Below are 23,484 nucleotides of genomic sequence, written 5' to 3'. Positions count from 1 at the left end.
AGTGCCGCGATCGTCCATGGAGGCTGACGGGCCTCTTACGTAGCAAACAAATCAACGTTTTTACAGCAACCTACATACAAATCTAACCACCCGGCTGTCTTCACAATAGTCATATTGACATAATATTTCCATCTTTCTGTTTTTTCGTGTAAAATTGAACTATAAAATTACGTAAATACGGTACTACTATGACGCTTATCGTGGCTGCTGCCTAAAAGACTAGGCAGTCTCACGGGCAACCCGCACTCGCTCAAATTAGTAAGACTTTCACAACCTAACTCAAAAATCCGAGATTGCAGTTCCAATCGAAATCGCTTTCTTAACAAAGTCCAATGGTTGAGATTTTTTTGGGGTGGTATTTTTCACTCATAATCCAAGCTCCAATTTGTGTACTAGAACATCTTTATCACGTTGTATCCATGCGTCATTGCTAACGTGTGTTGACGTGGTGACGTAGCTAGCACAGATTACCCTTTGTCGACTAAAGGCACTTAGTTGCCACAAAAACGTTGTAACCTCCTAAACTGTGCAATGGAATGTAAATCCCAATACAAGCAACTCAATCGAGACCAAGACAAACATTTTGACACAGGCATTGTGTATGTAGTCCAAATATTGACAACGTTTTAGGGGTAGGAAAAGAATCATAATAATCATATATATATGTGAGATAACAATGGTTGTGCCCTTGCCGAAGGCAAAGCACACCCAATAAGTTGAATACAGATTCAAAGAACAATACTTGGAATGCTGAAGCAGCATTCCAACAATAATAAGAAAGAGAAACAGGAAAACAATAGTGATGCTTAACAGCATTCTCACAATTATAATAAATATGCGAGATAACAATGGTTGTGCCCTTGCCGAAGGCAAAGCACACCCAATAATAATAAAGAAAAGGTAGAAACACTTAAGTGGCTTCGCCGCTTTGCGGCTTGGCCACCAATAATAATAATAGTAAAGAAAAGGTAGAAACACCAACGTGGCTTCGCCGCTTGGCCACCAATAATAGTAAAGAAAAGGTAGAAACACTTAATAGTAAAGAAAAGGTAGAAACTCGCCGCTTCGCGGCTTGGCCACCAATTAATGGATATAACGTGATCTGACAAGACATGGTAATAATGTAATAAATAAAAGCTTGAGAACTGTGTCTAAAATATACTTTATTGAACATTTGCCTCTGAAACGGGCATATTCACAGAACCATATAGCCTAGGCTACAAGACGTTTCCATCAGATGTAAGTGTAGGTGAAACATAATCACTGAGGACCTTTATTGTCCCACAAAAGCAGTCTGGCTTGATGACACAATCAAAAAAAGAATAATGGGTGTGTTTTAACAAAAGCTTCTGAAGGCAAGATTAATATAATTTAAATATATATAATTTCCTATTATGGTAAACATTTAAAGTATGAATCTTCGTCTTTGCTGCAGATAGACAATCTATGCTCGCACTTAACATAATATATTTGCCATTGTGTCATGAACGTTTTTAGGAAAATCTAATCTGTTTTAAAATAATGGGAATAAACTATATTAACAACATTTAATATATGTGTGACAACCATTTGCTAAACTTGCTACAACAAGGCAGGCAACTCAAGCCATTTCTCCCTGTGCACATTCAATGGGGTTAAGGTGACACCGTGACATACATTGATTGACAGCTTGCCTCATTAGCTTAAGGACAAGGAAATACAGAAATAAATAAATACATATAAAAATAAATGGACACAGAAATAAAATGAATAAATACAGAAATACATGGCCATGTAAATAAATAAATACGTAATTCATATTTTTTCACACATTTATTTTTATAAATGTATATATTTTTATGTATAAATACTTTTATTCATACATTTTTTTATTCATTCATTTTTTTATTTTGGCAGGTTTCGTCCTCCATAACCGGCTTCTTACTCCCGAAAAGTAGGTGGCAGTGATGCACCTCTTAAACATTCGTTGCAACATGCCATAACACGGAAAGAAGAAGAAATACACTACGTGGATGCCAACTGCAAAAAAAAAGAAGAAAGAACTCAAACCACATTAGGCTACGTCTTTCCAAGGAAACTCACATTTTCTCCAAAATGGCGGACAGACTAACACAACTTCAAGATGCTGTTAATTCGGTACAGATGTTTGTTTTACTCATGGTATTTTCATGGTGTTCATTCAATTGTTGTTGGGTATTAATCGAATATCTATATTGCTTTAGTTAGCTTGCTTAATGCGTAGCTAGGCCTAATGATTGTGTTTTTAGCTGGATAAATAGAGCTACGTAAAAGCAAATTTAATGTGCAGATTAGCTAAAGTACAGTACAGGAGCATCAACACTGTAGCAAGAACCGTCAGACACAGGGCAGTACTTGCGCCGGGTAGTAGGTTAGTAAAGTACTACTCCATTCTGCTACCGAAAGGTCAGCCAATCCATATATTTTTCATAGCACTTGAGATGTTCCCCATGCCTTCACAAAATTCGTTAAAAGTACGGCCAAATAGACACATTTCACGTAAAAGCCAGACTACTACTGTAATATAGCGTTTTACATTTTACTACTGGAGATCGTGATGTTTTGGCTGCTCATTTAAAAGCAATGTCGTGTTTCGGTGTTTTGTGTCCGTCTTCATTTTCACAATTTCTAATAAGCGAACTTGAATGTTTAAACGACTTTGTTTTCAAGTGTAATGATAATATTGTGGAGCTAGCGGTAATACAAATTTCGAAAGATCAGTAGGTTTAACGACGATTTACAGCAACTTTGCCTGCTCCGCGTATCATGACCAAAAAATTTCTTGCAGAGGCGCAAGGTTTTTGTGATGGAGGGGCGAGATATTTTAGCCCCGCAATTTAAAAAAAAATCTAGACCCTCTGAAACGCTATTTCCTGCATTTTAGGGGGCATAATTTCATTATACACTTAGCTACTTTTCTCTTACATTCTCTGGAGAAGGGTGTGTGATAGTCGCGAAAATAAACTGACCCATGCATGTGACACTGAGGACAGCAAGTGCTTTAACAATGATCTTGTTTTCGTTTTCAGATTCGACTTGTAAAATCCTGGTATGGGCAACAGTTCAATTTTTTGCGTTGCGTTTGTTTACAGTTTCGTCGTTCATAATTCGGTTCTGCTCGTTTTTGATTTGTTATGTTTACCGTTATGCCGATGATAAAGCCTTCTACTAACATGTTCCTGTTCTTTATTGTTTCTAACACATTTGACTAGATCAGTGTCAAACAGGGCGTCCAGCTAGGCGGCCCGTCTGATGTCTTGGCAAAGTTACAGAAATGCATTTCTATAAAAGTAACTGCTATTCAGAATCCAAATGTCTATTAAGAATATGGAGGTTTATGAGTACAAACGTTTTGTATTTTTTTTTAATCGATCAAGTAATTGCTTCAAAAACAGCGTAAATGCGATGTCTGCTCCGGAGGCAGAAGCTCTCATTGCCACAGGCAGCAGTGCTTGCTGCACGCTTTGCGACGCGTTTGACGTCAAACGCGTCACAAAGCAAGGGAATCAGCAGAGGGCAGATAAACAGTGGGCTGATGTTTGAGTTTTTGGTCTTTATATTTATAGTTTACTATAGAAAGACCTTAAAATAGGATTTATCATCTAAAACCTTCGCCAATGATTTAGACATCGAGATATTGTAGTTATGTGTTATTATGCTATGATTTTACTGGTCTGGCCCACTTGAGATCAAAGTGGGCAGTATGTGGCCCCTTAAATAAAATTAGTTTGACACCCCTGGACTAGATAGTTCAAATAGTCAACTCACCACACGCTTTCAACACTTACAAATAACTCCTTTATTAGAAATGAGTTGCACAGCGCCGGTAGGTCTTATAATTACGTCACATGTTAAAGTGCAATAGACGTAAACTAACCTTTATACTAAAATAAATACAAAACTGAAGAAAGAAAAAAACCACATGCACGTACATGGTATGTAGATATTATATACATACTAATATGCACAATGTGCGTAAGAATAAAGAATGTTTCTACATAGGGCTGCACGATTTAATCAAATTTTAATCAAGATCTCGATTTCGGCTTCCCACGATCAAATTTGCGTGATCGAGCGATATTTAAAATGCGTCATTCCGTTCATAGGATGCTCCCTATCATTTTTTTTTTTTGCAAAGCCAATCTAGCGTTCCGTAAACCAATGGGTGCGTTCGACATCGGCTGTGGCTGCATGAAACAACCAGCGAGAGTTGCCGTTTGCTGTCGGGGAGGAGTTATAAACGTCTCCTTAAGTCGGAAAATTTGTCATTTTATGTATTGGGCTATGGTAAACTTTTTCTCCAATCTGCAGGCTGCAGCCGGCTGTGGCGCTGCATGGAGTCGAATACACCTAAAGTGTGATCACGTGCCTCCATGAGCCAGTCAGAGTTGTTCCCTGCACCATGCAGCTCAGTATCTAGATGTAGACGGTTACACACAAGAGTAACGTGAGGAAAAATTCTGCAACAGATAGCAGTCGGTCATAAGGCTGCTATCTTAACAAAGAAAACAAAAAAAACTACCTGTGACCTGCCTTCGCAAATCCCTAAAGCCTTATTTTAGATACAGTATGAGTTTAGATAGCTTGCAACAGAGGATAGATCGAAGTTGGGTTAGCCAATGTCGTTAGCGATGCTAGCTAACGTTAGTTTGCTAGCTGTATAACATTTAACTGGGTCTTGCAGCGCTGCTTGATTTACTGAAATTATTCTGAAATGTTATGTTCTACTAGCCATTAGCCTACTTAAGCTAGGCACAGTTTTCAAATTCCTCCTTCAAGTAATAAGCCCCCGTTCAATTGTTGAGCATTAAATTAGCTGCAAGGTCTGTAGAGATCTTGGGACTAAGCCACTCGAGTGAACACAGATCTGTGTTTTGCTAATGCAGAATTCGGTAAAATAAAATCGGTAAAATAAACGTAATGAGTGGAACATAACATGAAGTAACGTGGCATTTTATTTTGTGTGAGTTTTAAATTGTCTAGTGGGGCAAGTACATTTCTCTTCCACTTGCCCTACAAAAAAATCCACTTATCCCGGACAAGCAAACAAGCCTTAATGTCGAGCCCTATGTATTTGTTTTTTATTGATGGTATATTTTGAGTTTTATTCACATCCATTATGCAGGTACAATGCATTGTGACAATAAAATTTGATTGTGTTAAAATCAACAAATAATCGTGATAATTAATCGTGATCTCAATATTGATCAAAATAATCGTGATTATCATTTTGGCCATAATCGTGCAGCCCTATTTTTACATGTTAAATCTTCTATAGCTACTAGTTTCATGGTCACTTTCCAAAGTATCGCATTCTCTCTTCATTCACCGATGCAAAATCAGCCGTAATGGCTGTCAGATCCATGCTATCTACAATGTCCTTGTGCACATGTAGCATCATACAGTTGTTGAGTCGTTGTTTGGTCATTGTGGAGCGGAAGTGTGTCAGGAGTCTCTTCAGCGATGAGAATGCCCTCTCTGATGTTGCAGATGTGATGGGAACGGTTATGTACAGTCTGAGTAGTTTGAATCTGTGAAAATGTAGAGCGGTGTGGCCATTGCAGAACAGATAGTTCTGATGCTCATCACCTTCTTTACCCCGGGGAGCGCCTGCTCGATGACGTCGGGAAGCATGGAGAGGTGGCGTGCCAGCTTGGGAGGGTCCAGGTCTTTCCCAAAGACAGCGGCTGTGACTTCCTCTATGCTCCCTGCTACGTCCTCGCCATTGGCAGCATCTAGGAGCAAAAACTTCAAGGCTGACAGTTGTTTTAGGAGGCCATTCCGATGTAGCTGCTGTTTTTCTACGATCTGGGAATTTAGTTGACTTTCAATGGATTGTCCGGCAATGGCAGAGCACTTCAAGCTGGCTTCCTTATGTGCTACTGCCCCCTCGTGACTGTCAAACTTCTCAACTGCTTTTTTGTAGTTTTCGAACCCAGTGACATTTTATCAACAAGTCTTTGAGATAGGCCACTAGGGTTTTTACTTTGCGTTTTGGTGTCCTGAAAAATGGGTTATTTTTCTACCACACACAAAATGTGCAGGTTATTTACAGTAGGTGATGGGCTTCTATCGTGTATTACCATTCTTAAAGAATAGGCTTTGATCTACCTGCTAGACAGTCAGCTAGGAAAGGTGAAACGGATTGCATTGACAAGGATTGACAGCTGTATGAGTGTCATTTTAATATAATTCATGTTTTGGTTTTATATTGGCTGGCTTCCCAGAATAGCTGAATTTGCAGAGCTAGCTAGCACCAATTCCGTTTGTGAGGTATTTGCCATCATCTTTGCTATCGCCAGTTTACTCCAGATCGTGTGCTTCAAGTCCCTAGACTGACAATTTTGCTTTTGCAACGAAACCATTTAAGATAATTATGACAATGGTAGAATATAGTGTAGTTCTGTTCAGTATCGCTAACCATGGCAAAGGGATTTCGAAGAACTACAATATCCATGCTGATCTTGGATTAAACAGACGATAGAAAAATGTCCATCTTTTGACGACGCCACATAAATGGAATAGGTGCTAGCTAATGTTTGCTCTTAGTTCGCTAGCTATGCAAATGCAGCTAGTATGTGTGAATCCAACCAAGTAAACCCTGCCAATACAAAGTGAAATCGCTATGGTGCGATTAACTGGATTAACCTCACGTTAGCTACGTACATTTCAGATGGTAGACACTTTGCAGTCACCTTGCCAGATAAGGAACACTACTACTGCATTGCTAGATTCTCTCACTGACTCTAATTCAAAAAGCAGGTGATGTTACTTAACTAACTAGCTAACATGACCAATGCAGGGAAAAGTGTGACAGTTCTGAATGTTTTATTGTATTGAGTGGTAGGAATAAATTGCCAAAACCAATCCTTTGTTACAACTACTTACTGGACATCAGCCACCAATGACACAAACAGATTCTGTCAGATTTTCACACACGCACCTGCATCACTGAGGCGGCTGTGGATCAATTGTCCATTGTGGGACCAAGGGCGGGGTTCGCAATCTTTTAAAAGTTTTACAAAAGCGCCATGGTGTCCATAATCAGCAAAACGCTTTCATTGTGTATTATTAATGTTATGAAAATGTAAATAATTATGTTTACAGGGATTTATTGGGGGAGACAAATCATACTCCGAGATTTCCGTCCATGTAGTAATCATGATATCACGGAGAGATCTGCTGTAGATTTCCTTTTCGGAGCCATGTAAGCATGATGGGCATGGCTAAAACTTTCCCGGACGGCGCTGGCCTCTGGGAATTTTTTACTTTTCCTGAGAGTTTCCGAGGGGCTCTGACAGACGCCGACAGATTCAAGTGCCATATTTGGTGCGTTGCCAATCACATGACTCCTCTGCACATCGGGAAGGTCCAGAGGAGTTCACAACACGAAAGTGAACAAGGACACAGCGTTTTCCGCGGCAGTGCAGCACGCCGTGAATTTCTCTAAACATTTACAGTGGATTTTATTGAGGGGGGCGACGCCCCCCCAAAATATTTTTCGGAGGGGTGACAGCCCCCCCTGTGCCGCCGCCACTGTCTTGTGATAATGCCAGGAATCTGTCTGTGTATGTGTGTATGCCTATTTGTGTATCCGTTAGAATGGTTTTCAGGGCTATCAAGTTTTATCAAAAGTTTGGCGTGAGATTGGCATACCTCTCAATGTTGGGGTAGAAAAATTCCGTCCGACTTCTCATTCAAGTTCATATTATGCAGGTGTCTTTTTAAAATCCAACGGAGTGCAGTGCCTTTATTGACGTTGTTTGGTTTAAGGCCATATGGCAGGTTAAACACGACTATTGATAAATGGGTACATGAAACACTCAAGATATATATATCTTTTTTTTTTTTACCAAACTGTGTTAAAAATTAGCATATTAGCTGTGTGCGAAATACCCGTCGGGGGGGCTCTCAATTGTTTTTGGAGCTTTATGTAAAATAAACATGGCGCTACCGATGGTCTGTCTGCTACTGGTAGTAGGTATAACATTACAGTACATATTTCATGGATGCAAGCCAAGAAAATCAGTCTATAACCTACATGACAACACACACACACGCACTTAACCATTTTTGATAATCCGATATGCTATTATTCTAGTATTATTCTATATGGTAGGCTAGTAGGCTGTTCGTAAAGCAACACTGACATAAGAGGTTGCATTGGCTAAAGTTGTTTGGATCCATGTTGTTTTATAAGAAGGAGGCAAAGTTGTGCATTACAATGCAGACATGGCAATGATTGGCACCAATCTGGTGCACTTACAAGAGCAACTAGAGAGGGTACAATTTCTGTGGAAATTGTAGGGTGTGCTTGCTTGCTTCAGATGCAGGTGGGTCCGTTTTCCCTTCTAGTGATATTTTCAAGCATTTATCCTACTCATATTGCATATTTCATTAAGAACACCTCTTGAAACAAGCTACTGTAACAACGTTGTCACTGGCAGTATTTCAGATGGAATTCGATTCAAATAGTACCGTCTGCTAACTGAAAATAAGCCTCCCAAAACGTAAATAAGTTCGATATTAATTTAGGGGGACATGGCTAATTCAAAAGCAGTTTGCTAGAGGCAAGCTAGCTGCCGTTGCTATCCACTCTCCACTGATTGTTTGAAAGCGCAGGAAATTAGAATGTTTCTTTTGTAAGGGATAATTAAGCAATAAGCCCCAAGAGGCCGTGGTTTGCGTTGATTTTAGAACAGGTAAGGGGAGTTGTTAGGCACGACGCAAAGCAGAATTTTCTTCAGTTTTGTTCCGCCATGAAGGGGCTTATTTTCCCGATAATGACCGGCATTCTATACATTATCCCGCTTATTACACGGCCAGTGGCGTAACTATAGGGAGTGCAGCTGCACTAGGGCCCGTGGCGAAAGGGGGCCCGTCCTCGATCTCAAGTGAGAACTCAACCTGAAGAACTGACCGGGCCCCTCGCTCCGCATAAATCACAGAAAGGTTAACATATGATCCAGTCCGATCAATTCGCAAACATTTCTCAATTATGGTTATTCTCATCTGCCCAATAAACATTTTAACAATAGTCAGTCTTAACAACAACAAATAATTCATTTGGCCTCATTTGCCTTTTGCTGAATGAAACAAATCTCGTTTTTATTAAGTAATATTGTCTGGGTAATATGTTGTCAACGATTTTATAGCCCACCCACACGTTGTGATTGTTTGCCATCCTGTTGTGTTGCATTGCGTGTTGAGTAATTGCGGTAAGTAGGCTACCCCATCATGCCCTTCTTTAAAAAACACAAAAGTGGCTGCAGGAAGCGGCACAAATGCAAAGAGCAGGATTAAAGGGTGGCAAAGCTGGCAAAATTATCTTCATTTGGATTTGTGGCGAGGTGTTCAAGAGGACGCTACGTCTGACCCCCAGCCCAACAGCAATGAGTGAAACTCAGCCACCAGGGTAGGCTAATGTTTACTGTCTGGTATAGCCTATTGAAAGCATTTAGACATGGCTATTAAACATAATTAAATGCACGTATAGGCATAAGGCAGCAGCCAGGTTAGATATTGAAAACAATGTGCAGGATGTTGTTGGAAAATAGCTAAAGCTAGATAGGCACCAATCAATTCACAATGTGTATTGTAATAAGCAGTGTTGCTTATACCCACATGCCATCAGGATGCTGAACTGTCCTTGAAAAATCTTTTTGCACTACAATTTTTCTCTTTTTCCTACCCTTTTTCTCCATTCTCCAGTATTTAATTTATTTATTCTTTAAATTGAATGGACATTGAGCAAAAAGAATATCATTACTGATAAATGCTGTTTGAGTAAATGATAATAAACTTGAACTTGAACTTATAGACTAGTTCAGTTCATAGTTCATAATTCAAAATGTTGAACTAAGTTCAAAGCTCCAAATAATGAACTAGGTTAGTTCAGATCTTTTTTTCAATATGTGGCTGCCGTCTGCAGTACCGCTCTCTGCCTCTACGCAATTCTGCGTTTTCACACTTGCCATGCATAGACAGTAGAAGAAAGAAAGAAAGCACAAGCGGCAATTGACAGATTGGGTAACCCTGGACACAAGACTGTTAACGGTGTGTTTTTAGCCTGGAAGTCTCTAGAAATCTGTCACCTTATTAAACAAAATTAAAAAGAGTGAACGTGCCATTCACAGACACCAGAATGAGTGCGTCCACTGCACAGTATCGTTCATCAGGCAGTAGCCTAATACAGTAGGCTACGTTCAGTTCACGTTCACCAAAATTATGAGCGAGTTCATGAACGTGAGATCTCTAAGATCAACAATCAATAATTTTGCCTGACAATAGGTCGGTTAAGGGGCCCGTTGGTGAGATCTGCACTCGGGCCCGCCAAGTCATTGTTACGCCGCTATACACGGCTACTTGCCAACAAAAATAACTTAAGTGTGTCTTTTTACAATGTATTTGTTGCCATTCGTATTTTTGATCAGCAGAGAAATAGTTCGCCAAAGACGTTGAACTTCATAGACTTTGAGCATTATTTAGGCTTCAAATCAGCTGGCGTCGCTAAGCAACAGAGTACGCTGGGGTTGAAAAGTTACTGGACTACTTGCGGAGTGCTACGAAAGACGTGAATCCGAGGCAAAAATGCCACTTCCCTTGACAACGGTCAAATATGCATAGCAACGGTCAAATATGAGAAAATTGTTCACCGCAGAACGTTGGGAAGCCCCATTTAAGTGAATGGAGCATTCTACAGCATTAAGAACAGCCGTGTAATAAGACATAATAAAGTTTAGCTATAGCTGTGGCATTGAAGACAATACTGTAGCCTGCTACACTGCCAGTGTAGCGAGCCGAGTCTGTGACTCTGTGGCTAACGTCAAAACAAGACGCAGTCTCACTCAAATTCTAAGTTTTACACAAATAACAAACTATGCTGACGCGCTGGCTGTCTTAGCAATCGCCATATCTTTAAAACACTGCTGTCCATTTAGATGTAGAATTGACCCTGGTACGAAATTAAGAAAATACTCACCAGACGCAGATCGACAGTTGACTGTGTGACAACACTGTTGACAACACTGTTGTTGCTGCCGCAATCGTCAATGGAGGCTGACAGCCTCTCACGTAGCAAACAAATCAACGTTTTTACAGCAATCTATATTAAAATCTCACCACCTGGCTGTTTTCACAATAGTCATATCGTCATAACATTTCCCTCTTTCAGTTTTTTCGTGTAAAATTGAACTATAAAATTAGCCAGCTACAAAAAATACAACTATGACGCTTTCTAGCATGGCTGCCGCCTAAAAGACGAGGCGGTCTCAGGGGCGACCTGCACTCGCTCAAATTTCACGACCTAAATCAAAAATGCGAGATTGCAGTTCCACTCGAAATCGCTTTCTCTACACAACCAAATGGTTGTGATTTTTTTGTGGGTGGTATTTTTCACTGGTAATCCAAGCTCCAATTTGTGAGCTAGAAAGTCTATCACGTTGTATCCATGCGTCGTTGCTAACGTGTGTTGACGTGGTGCGTAGCTAGCACAGATTACCCTTCGTCGACAAAAGGCACTTTGTCCCCGCAAAAACTTAGTAACCTCCTAAACTGTGCAACGGAATGTAAATCCAAATAGAAGCAACTCAATGGAGACCAAGACAAACTTTTTGACACAGGCATTGTGTATGTAGTCCAAATATTGACAAAGTTTTAGGGGGGCAAAAAGAAATAATAATAATAACTAGAAAAGGCTGTTCCTGTGAAACAGCAGTGAGAATGCTGAAAACCTGAATGGGGATAGCTGACCATGCTAAATAAGCTGAAAATTATGAAATTCTTTAGAAAGTTATAAGTTGAAGCTTCAAAGCGATCGAAAAGGTATTTTAAATAGTGGCTGGACGAAGGCATAAAACTACAGGAAAGAGAAGAAAAATGCAAAACAAAGTGAAAAAAAACTGAATGAAGAGAAACAATGCATAAAAATGTGAACATTTAGCGAAAAAATATTTTCTGGAGTTTCAAAAGGCCTGAAATGTATGTTAAAAAGGGGAACATTTCAGAAAGATGAGCTGCAGGAAAATGTGAACCTAGCAGAAAACCAGTTGCTTAAATCTGGGTTGAACGAATTTGAAGGTAAGAGGACAACACTGGAATGACTTGAACTTGCTGGAAAACGTAGCAACCATTGGTCATTGGCAACAGACTGGCAACATTTTTAAATAGAATCTAGGTTTCAGGTTCAAGACGGAGGAGAAACTTATAATGCGTGAACATGCGTGCGAATAACAGAAATTTGCCTAGCATCCATACCTCAAACAAGTTAACCTAGACGCAAAACTACACGTCCAATCCGAAAAATACGGATATTTTCCGAGACCCAAGACTCTGCCGAAACCATTGATATCCTATATGTGTCTGTGCGGTCAGAAATACAACTCTTTTTGCAGTTTCCAAAACGTTACCCAATTCTGCTTTCATGGTGCGTGTCTGTTTGGTTGCCACTGCAATGGAGCAGCTGTACTCGCTAATGAGCTGGGCAGAGAGAATGACACATTTAGGTAGCATCCACACCTCAAACAAGTTAACCTAGACGCAAAACTATACGCCCAATCCAAAATATAAGGATATTTTCTGAGACCCAAGATTCTCCCGAAACCAGACATGTCCTTTATATGTCTGTGCGGAAATACGACTCTACCGGCAGTTTAAAAACACGTCTACTTTCGAAATTCTCTGACGAATTTTGCCCACCTCTCCATTGAAGTTAGTGAGAGAATCTGAAAGGCTGCTCTCGCTTCAAGGCTCAAAGCTGAAAATCTGTAAATGTGAGCACTTTAGTAGTTACATTGGCTGAAAGAGGACGTTTTCCTACATTAAGGTATAACTTGTTTCTGTAAGTTAAACTATATGTCAGAGGAATTTGTTTGTCAATTTAGTTGAATATCAGAAAAAGAGCAGCCAGCAGTGTGCCACTCTGCTGGCTGCTCAATCATAACTATCTAGAAGGAGCTAAATGTTTAATTTGCACAAAAACCTTAATTCTTTAAAAAGTATAAAAGTGAGAAATACCAGAAGACATAGCCATCATCTCCTGAAGGAGCTGAACGTTTTGATACCAAAATTGTAGGAATCGGTGAAAGTATGCACGACTAGTTAAAGGCCATAAAACGGCGGAAGAACTGAGAAGTTGAAAAGCAATAGTGATGCTTAACAGCATTCTCACAACTAGAAAAGGCTGTTCCTGCGAAAGAGCAGTGAGAATGCTGAAAACCTGAATGGGGATAGCTGACCATGCTAAAAAAGCTGAAAATAGTGAACATTTAGTAGAAAGTTATAAGCTGAATGTCTTGTGAACATTTTAAAGGTTGAATGGTGTCTCTATCTGAAAGTATGCTGAAGTAGTTAAGTTTGAAAGAGGAAGCTTTTTTAATGATTTGAAAGGATTTACCATTACTTTTAAAAGGAGAATAATTTGCACAAAAACCCCCCCAAAAAATTAAAGTATAAAAGGGAGAAATACCAAAACACAACACACATCTCCTGAAGGAGCTGAACGTTTTTTTATATATATTTTTTTTAATTATTGCTGAAAATCTAGAAATGAGAAAATACCTGCAAGCTGAAAGCTGAAATGAATTTCAAAATGTGTGAGTCACACAAAAGAGGCAGTGTGGAATGCAGATGGGTCATGGACGGATCGGCAAAGCAAATATTTGAGTCATGCGCTACCAATGGACGCTTGGTAATTCACGAGACACACCTACAAGTGTTTTCGTTCCCCAATTCCCATCACAAAATCGGCAAAGGGGAGACAGATGATACGTAAGGGGTTTGAAAGGAGTGGCCACCATTAAACATATTTCAAAGTAAGAACTGTAGCCTAGGGGTCAGATATATTATTAATATTAAGTTACCCGATATCATAAAAAATATATAGGCCATCGCTTTAAGTTATCAGAGCAACACACAACATAGCAGGCCTATTTATGGCCAAATGTTGACCAAATAGTCATCTGACAGTTGTATTAAAATCAACTGAAAACATTTTTACAAAAATACATAGGCTTACAGATTTGGACTGGGACTGGAAAACGGCCCAGGACTTTGAAACGCAGACCGGCCTACGACTTTATTATTATAAATACATTTTTTGTATTATGCCTCGGCCGTTTGACCGGCCGTTCAGGCAATCTCCCGATTCCCGTAGCTTAGGGTCGCTAAGCTACGTGTATATAGACTAAACAACTATAGCACTATGATATCATATATTTATATTCTTTAGCCTTTTAGAATATGGATTGATGGAATCTTTTATTTGCCATTTTTGTGTACACTACACACATGCATGGTGACAAGGTTTTGTAATCATGATAACCAACAACATGCTCCCCTGTAGATATGCTTACTGTAACACAACGCGTTTGTAACCCTTTCCTGCCGGACCATTCAAATATGGGAAATAAAATTCCCATGGTTCCCGCCTTAATATCTTTGCCATCCAATCACCGATTTTATTTCTGAAAACTGCCAGATACTCATGACAACTTAAGCTCAAAGCACATACCATTTGTTAAGGGGTTACTGGGAGGGGGAAATAAATACATCGTCAGCAACGGCAGCCATTGTTTTCCGAGGCGGAGCCAGAGCGGAGACAATGGGAGATTGCCTACAGTGTTAGATTTACAGCTTCGAATTGAAATCGGAGACGATATTATGAGTAAAGACAAGTTTCTTAATATGTGTTGTCAATAATGTCAATTAAAAGTCTAAACTTTTTCCTTACGAAGAATTTGTTTGTGCCAGTGACGCGAGTTTTTTCAGGAAAGAATGACGTGTCCGGCTTGGCTGTTTGTGACAGGCAGCTATGACGGTAGTAGCATTGTTTAGCTTCGATTTGAGCAGATTTCTAAAAAACTTGGAAAAACAACATTAACTAGCTAGATTATGTACATTGTAAGCTAAATGTACATGCCTTGCTTGGCCAATTCGGTCTACTGTGGAAGAATCTCGAACGTTTTTTAGTTATCGAGAGGAGTATCCAGCCATAGCGCTAGCTACTTTTGGGGGAGGATAATTCCGGTTTCCCCTATGTCTCCACTAGTCGCTAGAATGGTCATAACTTTTAATCAAAATATGATATTTCTAATCTGTTTTCTGTTCTACATTGCCCACAGATTTGTGGATATTCCACCTGCTCAAAGTTTTTCTCTATCTCGTAATTAAAGAGGTTAAAAATTAAGTTGTCTGATGAGGTATGGTGGATGGAAACGTTTTTTGTAAAAAATGGCTGCCTAAAACCACCTTGATAAAATATGATTTGCATAAGTAATCATATATTTATTTACATCATAAAAATCCCCTAGTTCTCCTCTTCAATATGGTATAAACAGTTATATAGTTACTCTATGTAGGCTATTGCAAAATGTTAGGCTTGAATCGTTTTTTTTCTCCATATCAAATAAGCCTTTTCTGAACTCTTTGTTAATTGCTTAACTAAGAGTCCAGGGTGGGAGGTAGCAAGGAGCAAATGAATTATTTGACTAGCCGCTCTAAGCACTTCATGATGACAGAGGTCAGTGCTATCGAGCGATAGTCATTCATGCAGGTGACCTTGGTGTTGTTGGGCATAGGGATGATGGTGGTCCTCTTGAAGAAGGTGGGGAGTATTGACAGGCTGAGGGAGAGGTTGAAGATGTCACTGAAGACCCCTGCTAGCTGGTCAGCACAGCCCCTGAGGGCCCTCTGATATACCTGATATACCATCTGGGCCAGGTGCCTCGCGAGGGTTGGTCTTTTGGAAGCAAAGCCTCACCTCAGCTACAGTTAATGTATGCACACCACTGGCTTGGCCTTCAGGTAACTCCACTGCAGGGGGGTCACTGTCCCTCTCAAAGCGAGTGTAGAAGGCATTCAGCTGGTCTGGTAGCAGGAATTGAAAACAAACTGATGAGAAAAATGAGCACTTGAACAGACATCAGCGGATGAGAACTACCTTAAATTACAGAACCTATTTATGGGAAAAAATCATTTGAGGTGATTTTTTTGGTTTGGCACATCCGCTAACATGGAGGGGGCTGGACTTAAGACCTGTAGTCTGCCATACCAAGGCAAAAGACCGTAACTCGCCGAAGTGTAGAACTGAGAAAAACGACTTCAAAGTTTTTGCACTTTCAAAGTAGTTGTCCTGCCAATTGTATTTTAGGTAGGACACTGGAAATCTAGCAGTTTGATGTTTTAGTGATTACACATTATCTAAATTAGAATCTTTTTTAATTGTTGATCTTAAACTGCACTTTTGACCCCTACTTTGAAGTTACAGTAGTATACTATAGTCGATCGTTAGTGGTCATGCCAAGGCAAAATACAGTAACTTCCGTTTCTTCGCTCACTTCGTTGCTTATCACGATATAAACTCTGTATTTAAAAGCCAATGTAACATACACGTGGATACCTGTCACAAGACTCACAAGACAAGAGTGTTTTTGATGGGTAAGATACTTACAAACGACTCATGTTTGGGATGTTTGGTGTTGAATGCCAGCGAGTAGGCTAGGCTAATGCTAGATGTGTTCGTTGTTGCTAGGTTACGTATTTAGTTCAATTGAAACCGTAATTCCATTCGAACGTTTTTGAATGCCGCAAAACAAAGGCAAAGAACCGTAACTGATGTTACGGCATTCTGCATTGGCTTTCTAAAGACAAAGCAGGCTTTTGGAAGTTACGGTGAAGACAACAACCTTATTTTCTCTGAAAAACAGACGAGTTAATTTAAGATATTTGGCCACATGATAAAGCAGACCTTAACTGTTCCGAAAATGAAAAAAAATCATTATCGACAAAATTGAAGTTACGGTCTTTTGCCTTTGCATGGCAGTACTGCAGTCAGCCTTTAGGGGGCAATCGAGATTTTTTGGCCTCACTTTTCAGAGCCACCATCCAGTGTTTTACAGTCTGGCGCAAGCATGTAGCGCACTAAGCCAGTCTTCAGGCTACAGCTCTTACTGTGAAATATGTTTAATAGTCTCCCCTCGTTTCACCCCCCCTCACCTATGATCTGTCTCCCCTTTGCCAATTTTGTGATGAATCATTTCTGGGGAAATTGTAGGGTGTGCTTGCTTGCGTCGGTTGCAGATGGGTCAGTTTATTATGAAACAAGCCAAACCCCCTTTGAAACAAGCTATTCTAACAACGTTGTCACCGGCAGTATTTTTCAGATGGAATTGCGATTCGAACAGTACCATCTGCTAACTGAAAATATGCCCCCAAACACATAAATAAGCTTGATATTTATTTAGGGAGAAATGGCTAATTCAACAGAAGTTTGCTGGAAGTGATCATTGTCAGTAAAAATGCCAAAAGCAACCATTTGATCTCAGTCTAGAGCCCTGTGTGGAGAAGCTGAATTGTCCTACCAGCATGCTAGCCTAGCTGCTGTTGCTAGCCAAACTTCACTGAATGTGCCGGAATTAAAAAACTTTCTTTTGACAAAGTTTAGCCGGTGGCATTGAAGACAGCGATGCACCACACAAGCTTGAGTTTAAATACATTATTTAATGTGACATTACTTACTATACATGCAAGTCTTGAATTGCTTAAATGGATGATGCTGCCAGTACACCACAGCATGATACAATACCAGTACGTACTGTGCAACAGTCTATCCAGCCGAGCACATCTATGCACGTCGTATCTACTGTGTCGTCTGTTACATTCAGGTCTTGGAAATACTGTGACTTGCTAAACAAACAGCTGCAAGACCCAGTGAAATGTTATATACTGCTAACAAACTAAAGTTAGCTAGCATCGCTAACGACATTGGCTAACTCGGTAGGCTATCCTCAGTATTTGCAAGCTGGCCAGTGCAAGTAACATGGTTTTATTTTTTTTTATTATTTTTTTATTGTCCCGTGGGGCAAATACATTTCTCTTCCACTTGCCCTATGAAAAAATCCACATTGTTAGCTCTAGTATTAGTAGTAGTAGAAGACATCATGCTATGGGCTAGCTATGGGCTAACTTGCCAGTCCCACCTGTAAAATCCCCCCAAGACCACCTAATTAAATATTTTCCCCGACATTGTAAACACATTTCCCATTAGATGTCCCACGTTTTGATGGTACTAGCAGAGCCCATATTAGACATTCTCTGGTACTAGCCTAGTGTTTATTTCTAATTGATTTCAATGGTCTCAAAGTGGGCTTTGGCTGTCGTCTCCACAACGTGATGTCATGCAATACATTGTGGGGGAAAAAAGAAAATTGCAGAAAGTAGCAACTTTTTTGTATTATATACGTTTTGTGACACCCAACAACATAAAATACAATGGATAAGTATAAATGTTTATTACCAACCAAACAACCAAATAGCGCAAATTCGTTGGAAAAATAAACCTGCCATGTGGCCTTTAAGCTAGCCTGGCTGTGACCTCCTACGTACTTCTGCTCAATTTGGATTTTGCTTCTGTACTAGGTCTGGGAGCTCGGCTCTGAAGTCGGGTTCCAGAAAAAAAAAAATTGTAGGTCTAATCAGCGAACAGAGGGAGTGGCTGAGAACGATGACGTTAATGTCATGCACTGGTTTGAGTAGTTCAGTACTGGCGGCGGAGAAAGATACGAGCGAAACTATTCTGCGGTTGTGGCAGCAACGCTGCCGAATATCCATAGGTTAAATCTGGAGCAAGAACATTCCTTGCTGAGTTTTGTTGGTGGCCATGATGTTGTGGCCCTCCTCCCCACGGGGTTTGGGAAAAGTTTGATTTTCCGATTCCTTATCAATTTCTGCTTATCAATTTGATTCCTTATTGATTCTCTTATCGATTCTTATTGGGCAAGGGGGGAAAAAAGAGCACAAACAGGTTTATTGCATTCCAAGTATTGTTCTTTGAATCTTTATTCAACTTCTTCTATTTCTGACGTGACACCCTTCAGCGCCTTAAAATCTTCTGCTATTAAAACCGTTCAACTATCAAAAATTTCAGCTGTTTCAGGCTATGACTTTTCAGCTTTCTACCTCTTATGTTTGAATTAATATAAATCAATATTTTAGCTACAGCCACCATTTAAACTTTGAAGTGTTGACAAAACCCTAAACTATTATTTTTTAATTCAGCTTTTTGATCTATTCAACTGTTTTCAATATCACTGTGTTCCATGAGTTTTTCAAATCTTTTCTGAGATTTACATGGGTGTGTATGTGAAGAGCCTAGAGCAGTGGTTCTCAACCTTTTTTCAGTGATGTACCCCTTCTGAAATATTTTTTCAGCCAAGTACCCCCTAACCAGCGCAGCGCATTAAAAAAAAAAGATGTAGGCCCTAATACGCAGCGCTATGCCATTGTAACGGATGTGTTCAGGGCATGAACAGGCACAACTCATGGGTGGGTTTTTATATGTATTTGCTCCTGCAGAAGACAATGAAACAACAAATTGCCATCTTATTTTCTCTCTTTGCACCTCAGCTTCCCTCAAGCAATACAAAATGTAGTGTTCATTCAACATTACATCACGTATTCAATGCACACTACTAGCCAAGAGCTATTCAAATTTGACCAGAAAACATTTAGCAAATTAATGTTAACATCAGGCATTTAGCCTACTCATTTTGTATTCATTCATTAATTTAAAAAAAAACCTTTAGAAGCTTATTTTAACAATGACATTACTAGCAGTAGCTATCTCAGATGGAATCGCGATTCAAATAGTGCTAGGCTAACTGAAAATATGCCCCCAAAAATGTAAATAAGCTTGACATTTATTTAGGGGAAAAACACTCATTGATAAACATGTCAGTGGTAGCGCTCATTGTCAGTAACAAGGCAAAAAGCTATATAGCCCTGCTGTGTGGAGAAGCTGCCCCGGTAAATTGTAGCCTACTACTGTCCTGGTAGCGATTTGCGTTGGTTGAATTCGATTTAACGTTACTTCCATTGTACGGTCTAGGCTGAAATGAATTATTTTCATGAACAGACTGACAAAGTTTAGGCTGTGGCAGTGGAGTTTAAGTTAGTAGTCACTAGTCAGATAGTTTCACCCATTGAAAGACTTTGGATTTAAGTAAGGGTAGTGCCGAATATGTGCCACCGTTTGACTTCCAACTAGTACTGTAAACAGCTGTGGAAATGTTAGCTACTAGACTAGGCTGCAGCATTGCAGTGAGCTAAACTGGTTTGAAACCACAGGTAATGACAATTTCACCCACAAATCGTTAACTTGTAATCTAATGTCAAAATAAATCCTACAACGAAAATGTATTTGTGATGAATGTCAATTTAAACGATTGAAAACGGATGCATCATAGACCGCTGTAGTATGTGTTGCCAGGGCAACAGAGGCTAATGTCATGATGCTAATGCTTCAGTGAAATAGTAGACTACTGTTTCCGAAAGTAAGTGAGTAAGACTTTATTTATATAGCACATTTCATACAGGAATTGCAGCTCAAGGTGCTTTACATAAAATCAACAAAAACAATAATACAAGTGATAAAAGTAATAGATCTAAAACATATAACAACCCAGACAAGCCGCACTCTATCTGCGGAGTAAAATTATTATAATAATAGAAACTACAGAATAACAAAATACAATAACTCAACAAAAATGGATAAAATGTAACACATAAGCAATAGTGCAAGTCAAACACAAGCCGCAATCTTTGCAGGAATGCAAAGCAAATCTGCTAAAACAATAATATAACTACTACCAGTTGTAAAGCCCTTCTCAGATAAAAATTAGTTAAATGCTTTGGTAAAAAGGTAGGTTTTTAGCTGTCTTTTAAAAATGTCTAGCGTATTTGCTTCTCTGATATTTATGGGTAATTTATTCCATAGTTTTAGGGCGTAATTGGCAAAGGCAGCATCACCAATCTTCTTATGGCTGCTTCTGGCGACCTCTAATAGGCCTGCATTTGATGATCGCCGTGTTCTAGCTGGTGTGTAGTTTTATAAGAGAGTTAGCAATGTAGCTAGGTCCTTGTCCGTGTAGAGCTTTGTATGTGAGGAATAGGACCTTTTAAGTCAATTCTGAAGGTAACAGGAAGCCAGTGTAAAGTAGCTAGGACAGGACTAATGCGTTCTCTCCTTTTTTGTTTTGGTTAATAATCTAGCTGCAGAATTTTGAATGAGCTGTAGTCTTTCAGTGTTTTTTTGGGGAAGACCAGCGAAAAGTGCGTTACAGTAGTCCAGCCGGCTGGATATAAAAGCAAGAATTAACTTCTCTGCATCATTTTGGTCTATGAATGGTCGTACCTTTGCTATATTCCTCAGGTGAAAGAAAGCAGTTTTGGTCACTTTATTAATGTGGGAGTTGAAATTCAAATCTGAGTCCAGGATTACACCAAGACTTGTCACCTCTGGTTTAAGCCAGGGGGTTAAACTTCCTAGATTCTTAGTAAGCATCTCTCTTTTGGATTTGGGGCCACATAGTAGGACTTCAGTTTTGTCTTCATTTAATTTAAGAAAGTTCATCATTCATCCATTTGTTTATTGCCAACAGGCAGCTGGTAATGGAATTGATGGCCGTTGCATCGTTGGGTTCAGTGGATATATATAGTTGTGTGTCGCCAGTTCTAACGGATTTGTTTATAATCTCTAGCACCGGACCTGAGACACTATCAAACACTCGCTTAAAGAATGTTGTGGGTATAGGAGCAATATCTGAGGTTGTGGAGTTAGATTCACTGACAATTTTTGAAAGTTCACTAAGTGTGATACAGGTAAATGTGCTCATGGTTATGTTGTAGAATCTACTGATGTCAGTTTCGACCCCACTATTACTAGTACTAGCTCTGCTCAAAGTTATTTTGTTCCTGAAGAACAAAGCAAGCTCTTCACATTTAACTGCTGAGGATGGCGGGGGGGTAGGGACAGGGTTTAGCAGCTGGTCAATGGTGGAGAAAAGAACTCTGGAGTTTCTGGCATTTTCTCTAATAATGTTGGAAAAATATTCTCTCCTCGCTAGACGGATGGTTTTGTTGTAAGTGGTTAGTGTATCTTTATAGATATTGTAGTGGATAGTGATCTTTGTTTTCCTCCATTTTCTCTCTGCTGCATGGCATTTTCTTTTCGTTTCACTAACATTTTTATTTCTCAGCCATGGGGAGGTTCTGCTAGTGGACCTCTTTTTGGTTTTCAGTGGTGCAACAGAGTCTAACACAGATAATAGTGCATCATTGATGTTCTCTACTAGCCTCGCTGCCAGCCCAACTTCTCCCCGCCCACAAAAAAATTTGGTCGGGAAGTTGGGTCTGGAGGGTCTCGTATTGGGAAACAACTACAGAAAAACAGAATCTGGGCGTACCAATGAAATTGCCAGGGCAGGCTTTATACGATGATGGACAGATGATCAACAGTAACGTAATCACCCACGTCACAAAAGAGCGCTTAAGTTGAATTTGTTTTGAACAATCAACATATTACGTTGCTCTGATTGGTTGTAGGTCTATCCAATTGAGTGAAGAGGCATTTGTTTTCCAGGCTCGTTTGAAACACGCCCCGTAGTCAATGCCCAACGGAGAGTTCTCAGACTCATATTCTGACTAGAATTATGAGTATGACAACGTCAGGCTAGTTCTCAACCATTTCATTCAGAGAGCAATCATGACTAATTGGCTCATATAAAGCAAATTGTTCAGAAAATTTCATCATAGCTGTATCGTCTAAATTTCTTCTTTGGACTAAGAATTGTTTTGTGTTTTTTGTTAGGATAATTTCCACATTAAAAAGTATATAATGGTGGTCTGAGAGGGGTAGATCAGTTATTGAAATATTATTGATATTTAGTCCAGTTGTTATCACTAGATCTAGTGTGTTTCCGTGCCGGTGTGTTGGGTCTGTTATGTGTTGAATTAGATTGAAACTGTCAAGGAGATATAAGAGCTCAGTAGTTCTTGGGTCTGCTTTTTTATTTACTTGGATATTTAAGTCTCCGTTTAAAACTACTTTGTCATATTTAGTGACACATAGTGATAATAGTTCAGAGAATTCTTGTATAAATATTGGCGAGTGCTTGGGTGGCCGATATATAATGACAAAAAGTATTGATTCGGTTTTGAGCTCTATAGCAAGATATTCATATGATGTGAATTCACCTAGTTCAGTGATTTTGAACAACAGTTTAGAGGAGAAAATAGCTGCGACTCCTCCACCTTTTTTTGATTTCCTAGAAACTTGGTGAAAGCTGTAATCGGGTGGACACGCTTCTATTAGAGTTAGTGTTGCCGTGTCATTGTTTAGCCAGGTTTCTGTTAGACAGATGCAGTCTAAGTTGTTTTCTTTGATCAGATCATTAACTAGAAATGTTTTGTTATTTAGTGATCTAACATTTAGAAGGGCCAGTTTAATCTGTGGGGTATTAACAGATAAAACAGGTGTTGATAAATCTGTTTGAAGAATATGGATAGTTCTGTGACTTCAAACACTAGTTTCAGGTTTGTAACCATGCATTTTACCATGCCATTTTCTGTTTGTGATGATGACCGGTATGTCTAATAAAATAGCATGGTGGCTGTCCTAGAGTACCGTTTCTT

The 23,484-nt window shown here is 39.5% G+C and overlaps 1 protein-coding gene across 1 annotated transcript in view; it reads left to right on the top strand.

Moving 5' to 3' along the window:
- Positions 1-1,975: 1,975 nt before the first annotated feature.
- med21 (mediator complex subunit 21) overlaps positions 1,976-23,484 on the top strand; it is a 43,447-nt gene continuing 21,938 nt past the window's right edge. Inside the window, exon 1 of the mRNA XM_084701697.1 lies at positions 1,976-2,136. Within this exon, the coding sequence (XP_084557823.1) occupies positions 2,095-2,136 (42 nt within the window). The 5' untranslated portion in view covers positions 1,976-2,094. The remainder of the gene's footprint in view (positions 2,137-23,484) is intronic.

The sequence above is a fragment of the Hypomesus nipponensis genome, chromosome 7, assembly GCF_054491055.1.
Source record: "Hypomesus nipponensis isolate SF chromosome 7, ASM5449105v1, whole genome shotgun sequence".
NCBI classification, from domain to species: domain Eukaryota; kingdom Metazoa; phylum Chordata; class Actinopteri; order Osmeriformes; family Osmeridae; genus Hypomesus; species Hypomesus nipponensis.
Note: the sequence above shows the minus strand (reverse complement) of the source record. Positions and strands in the feature narration are given on the sequence as shown.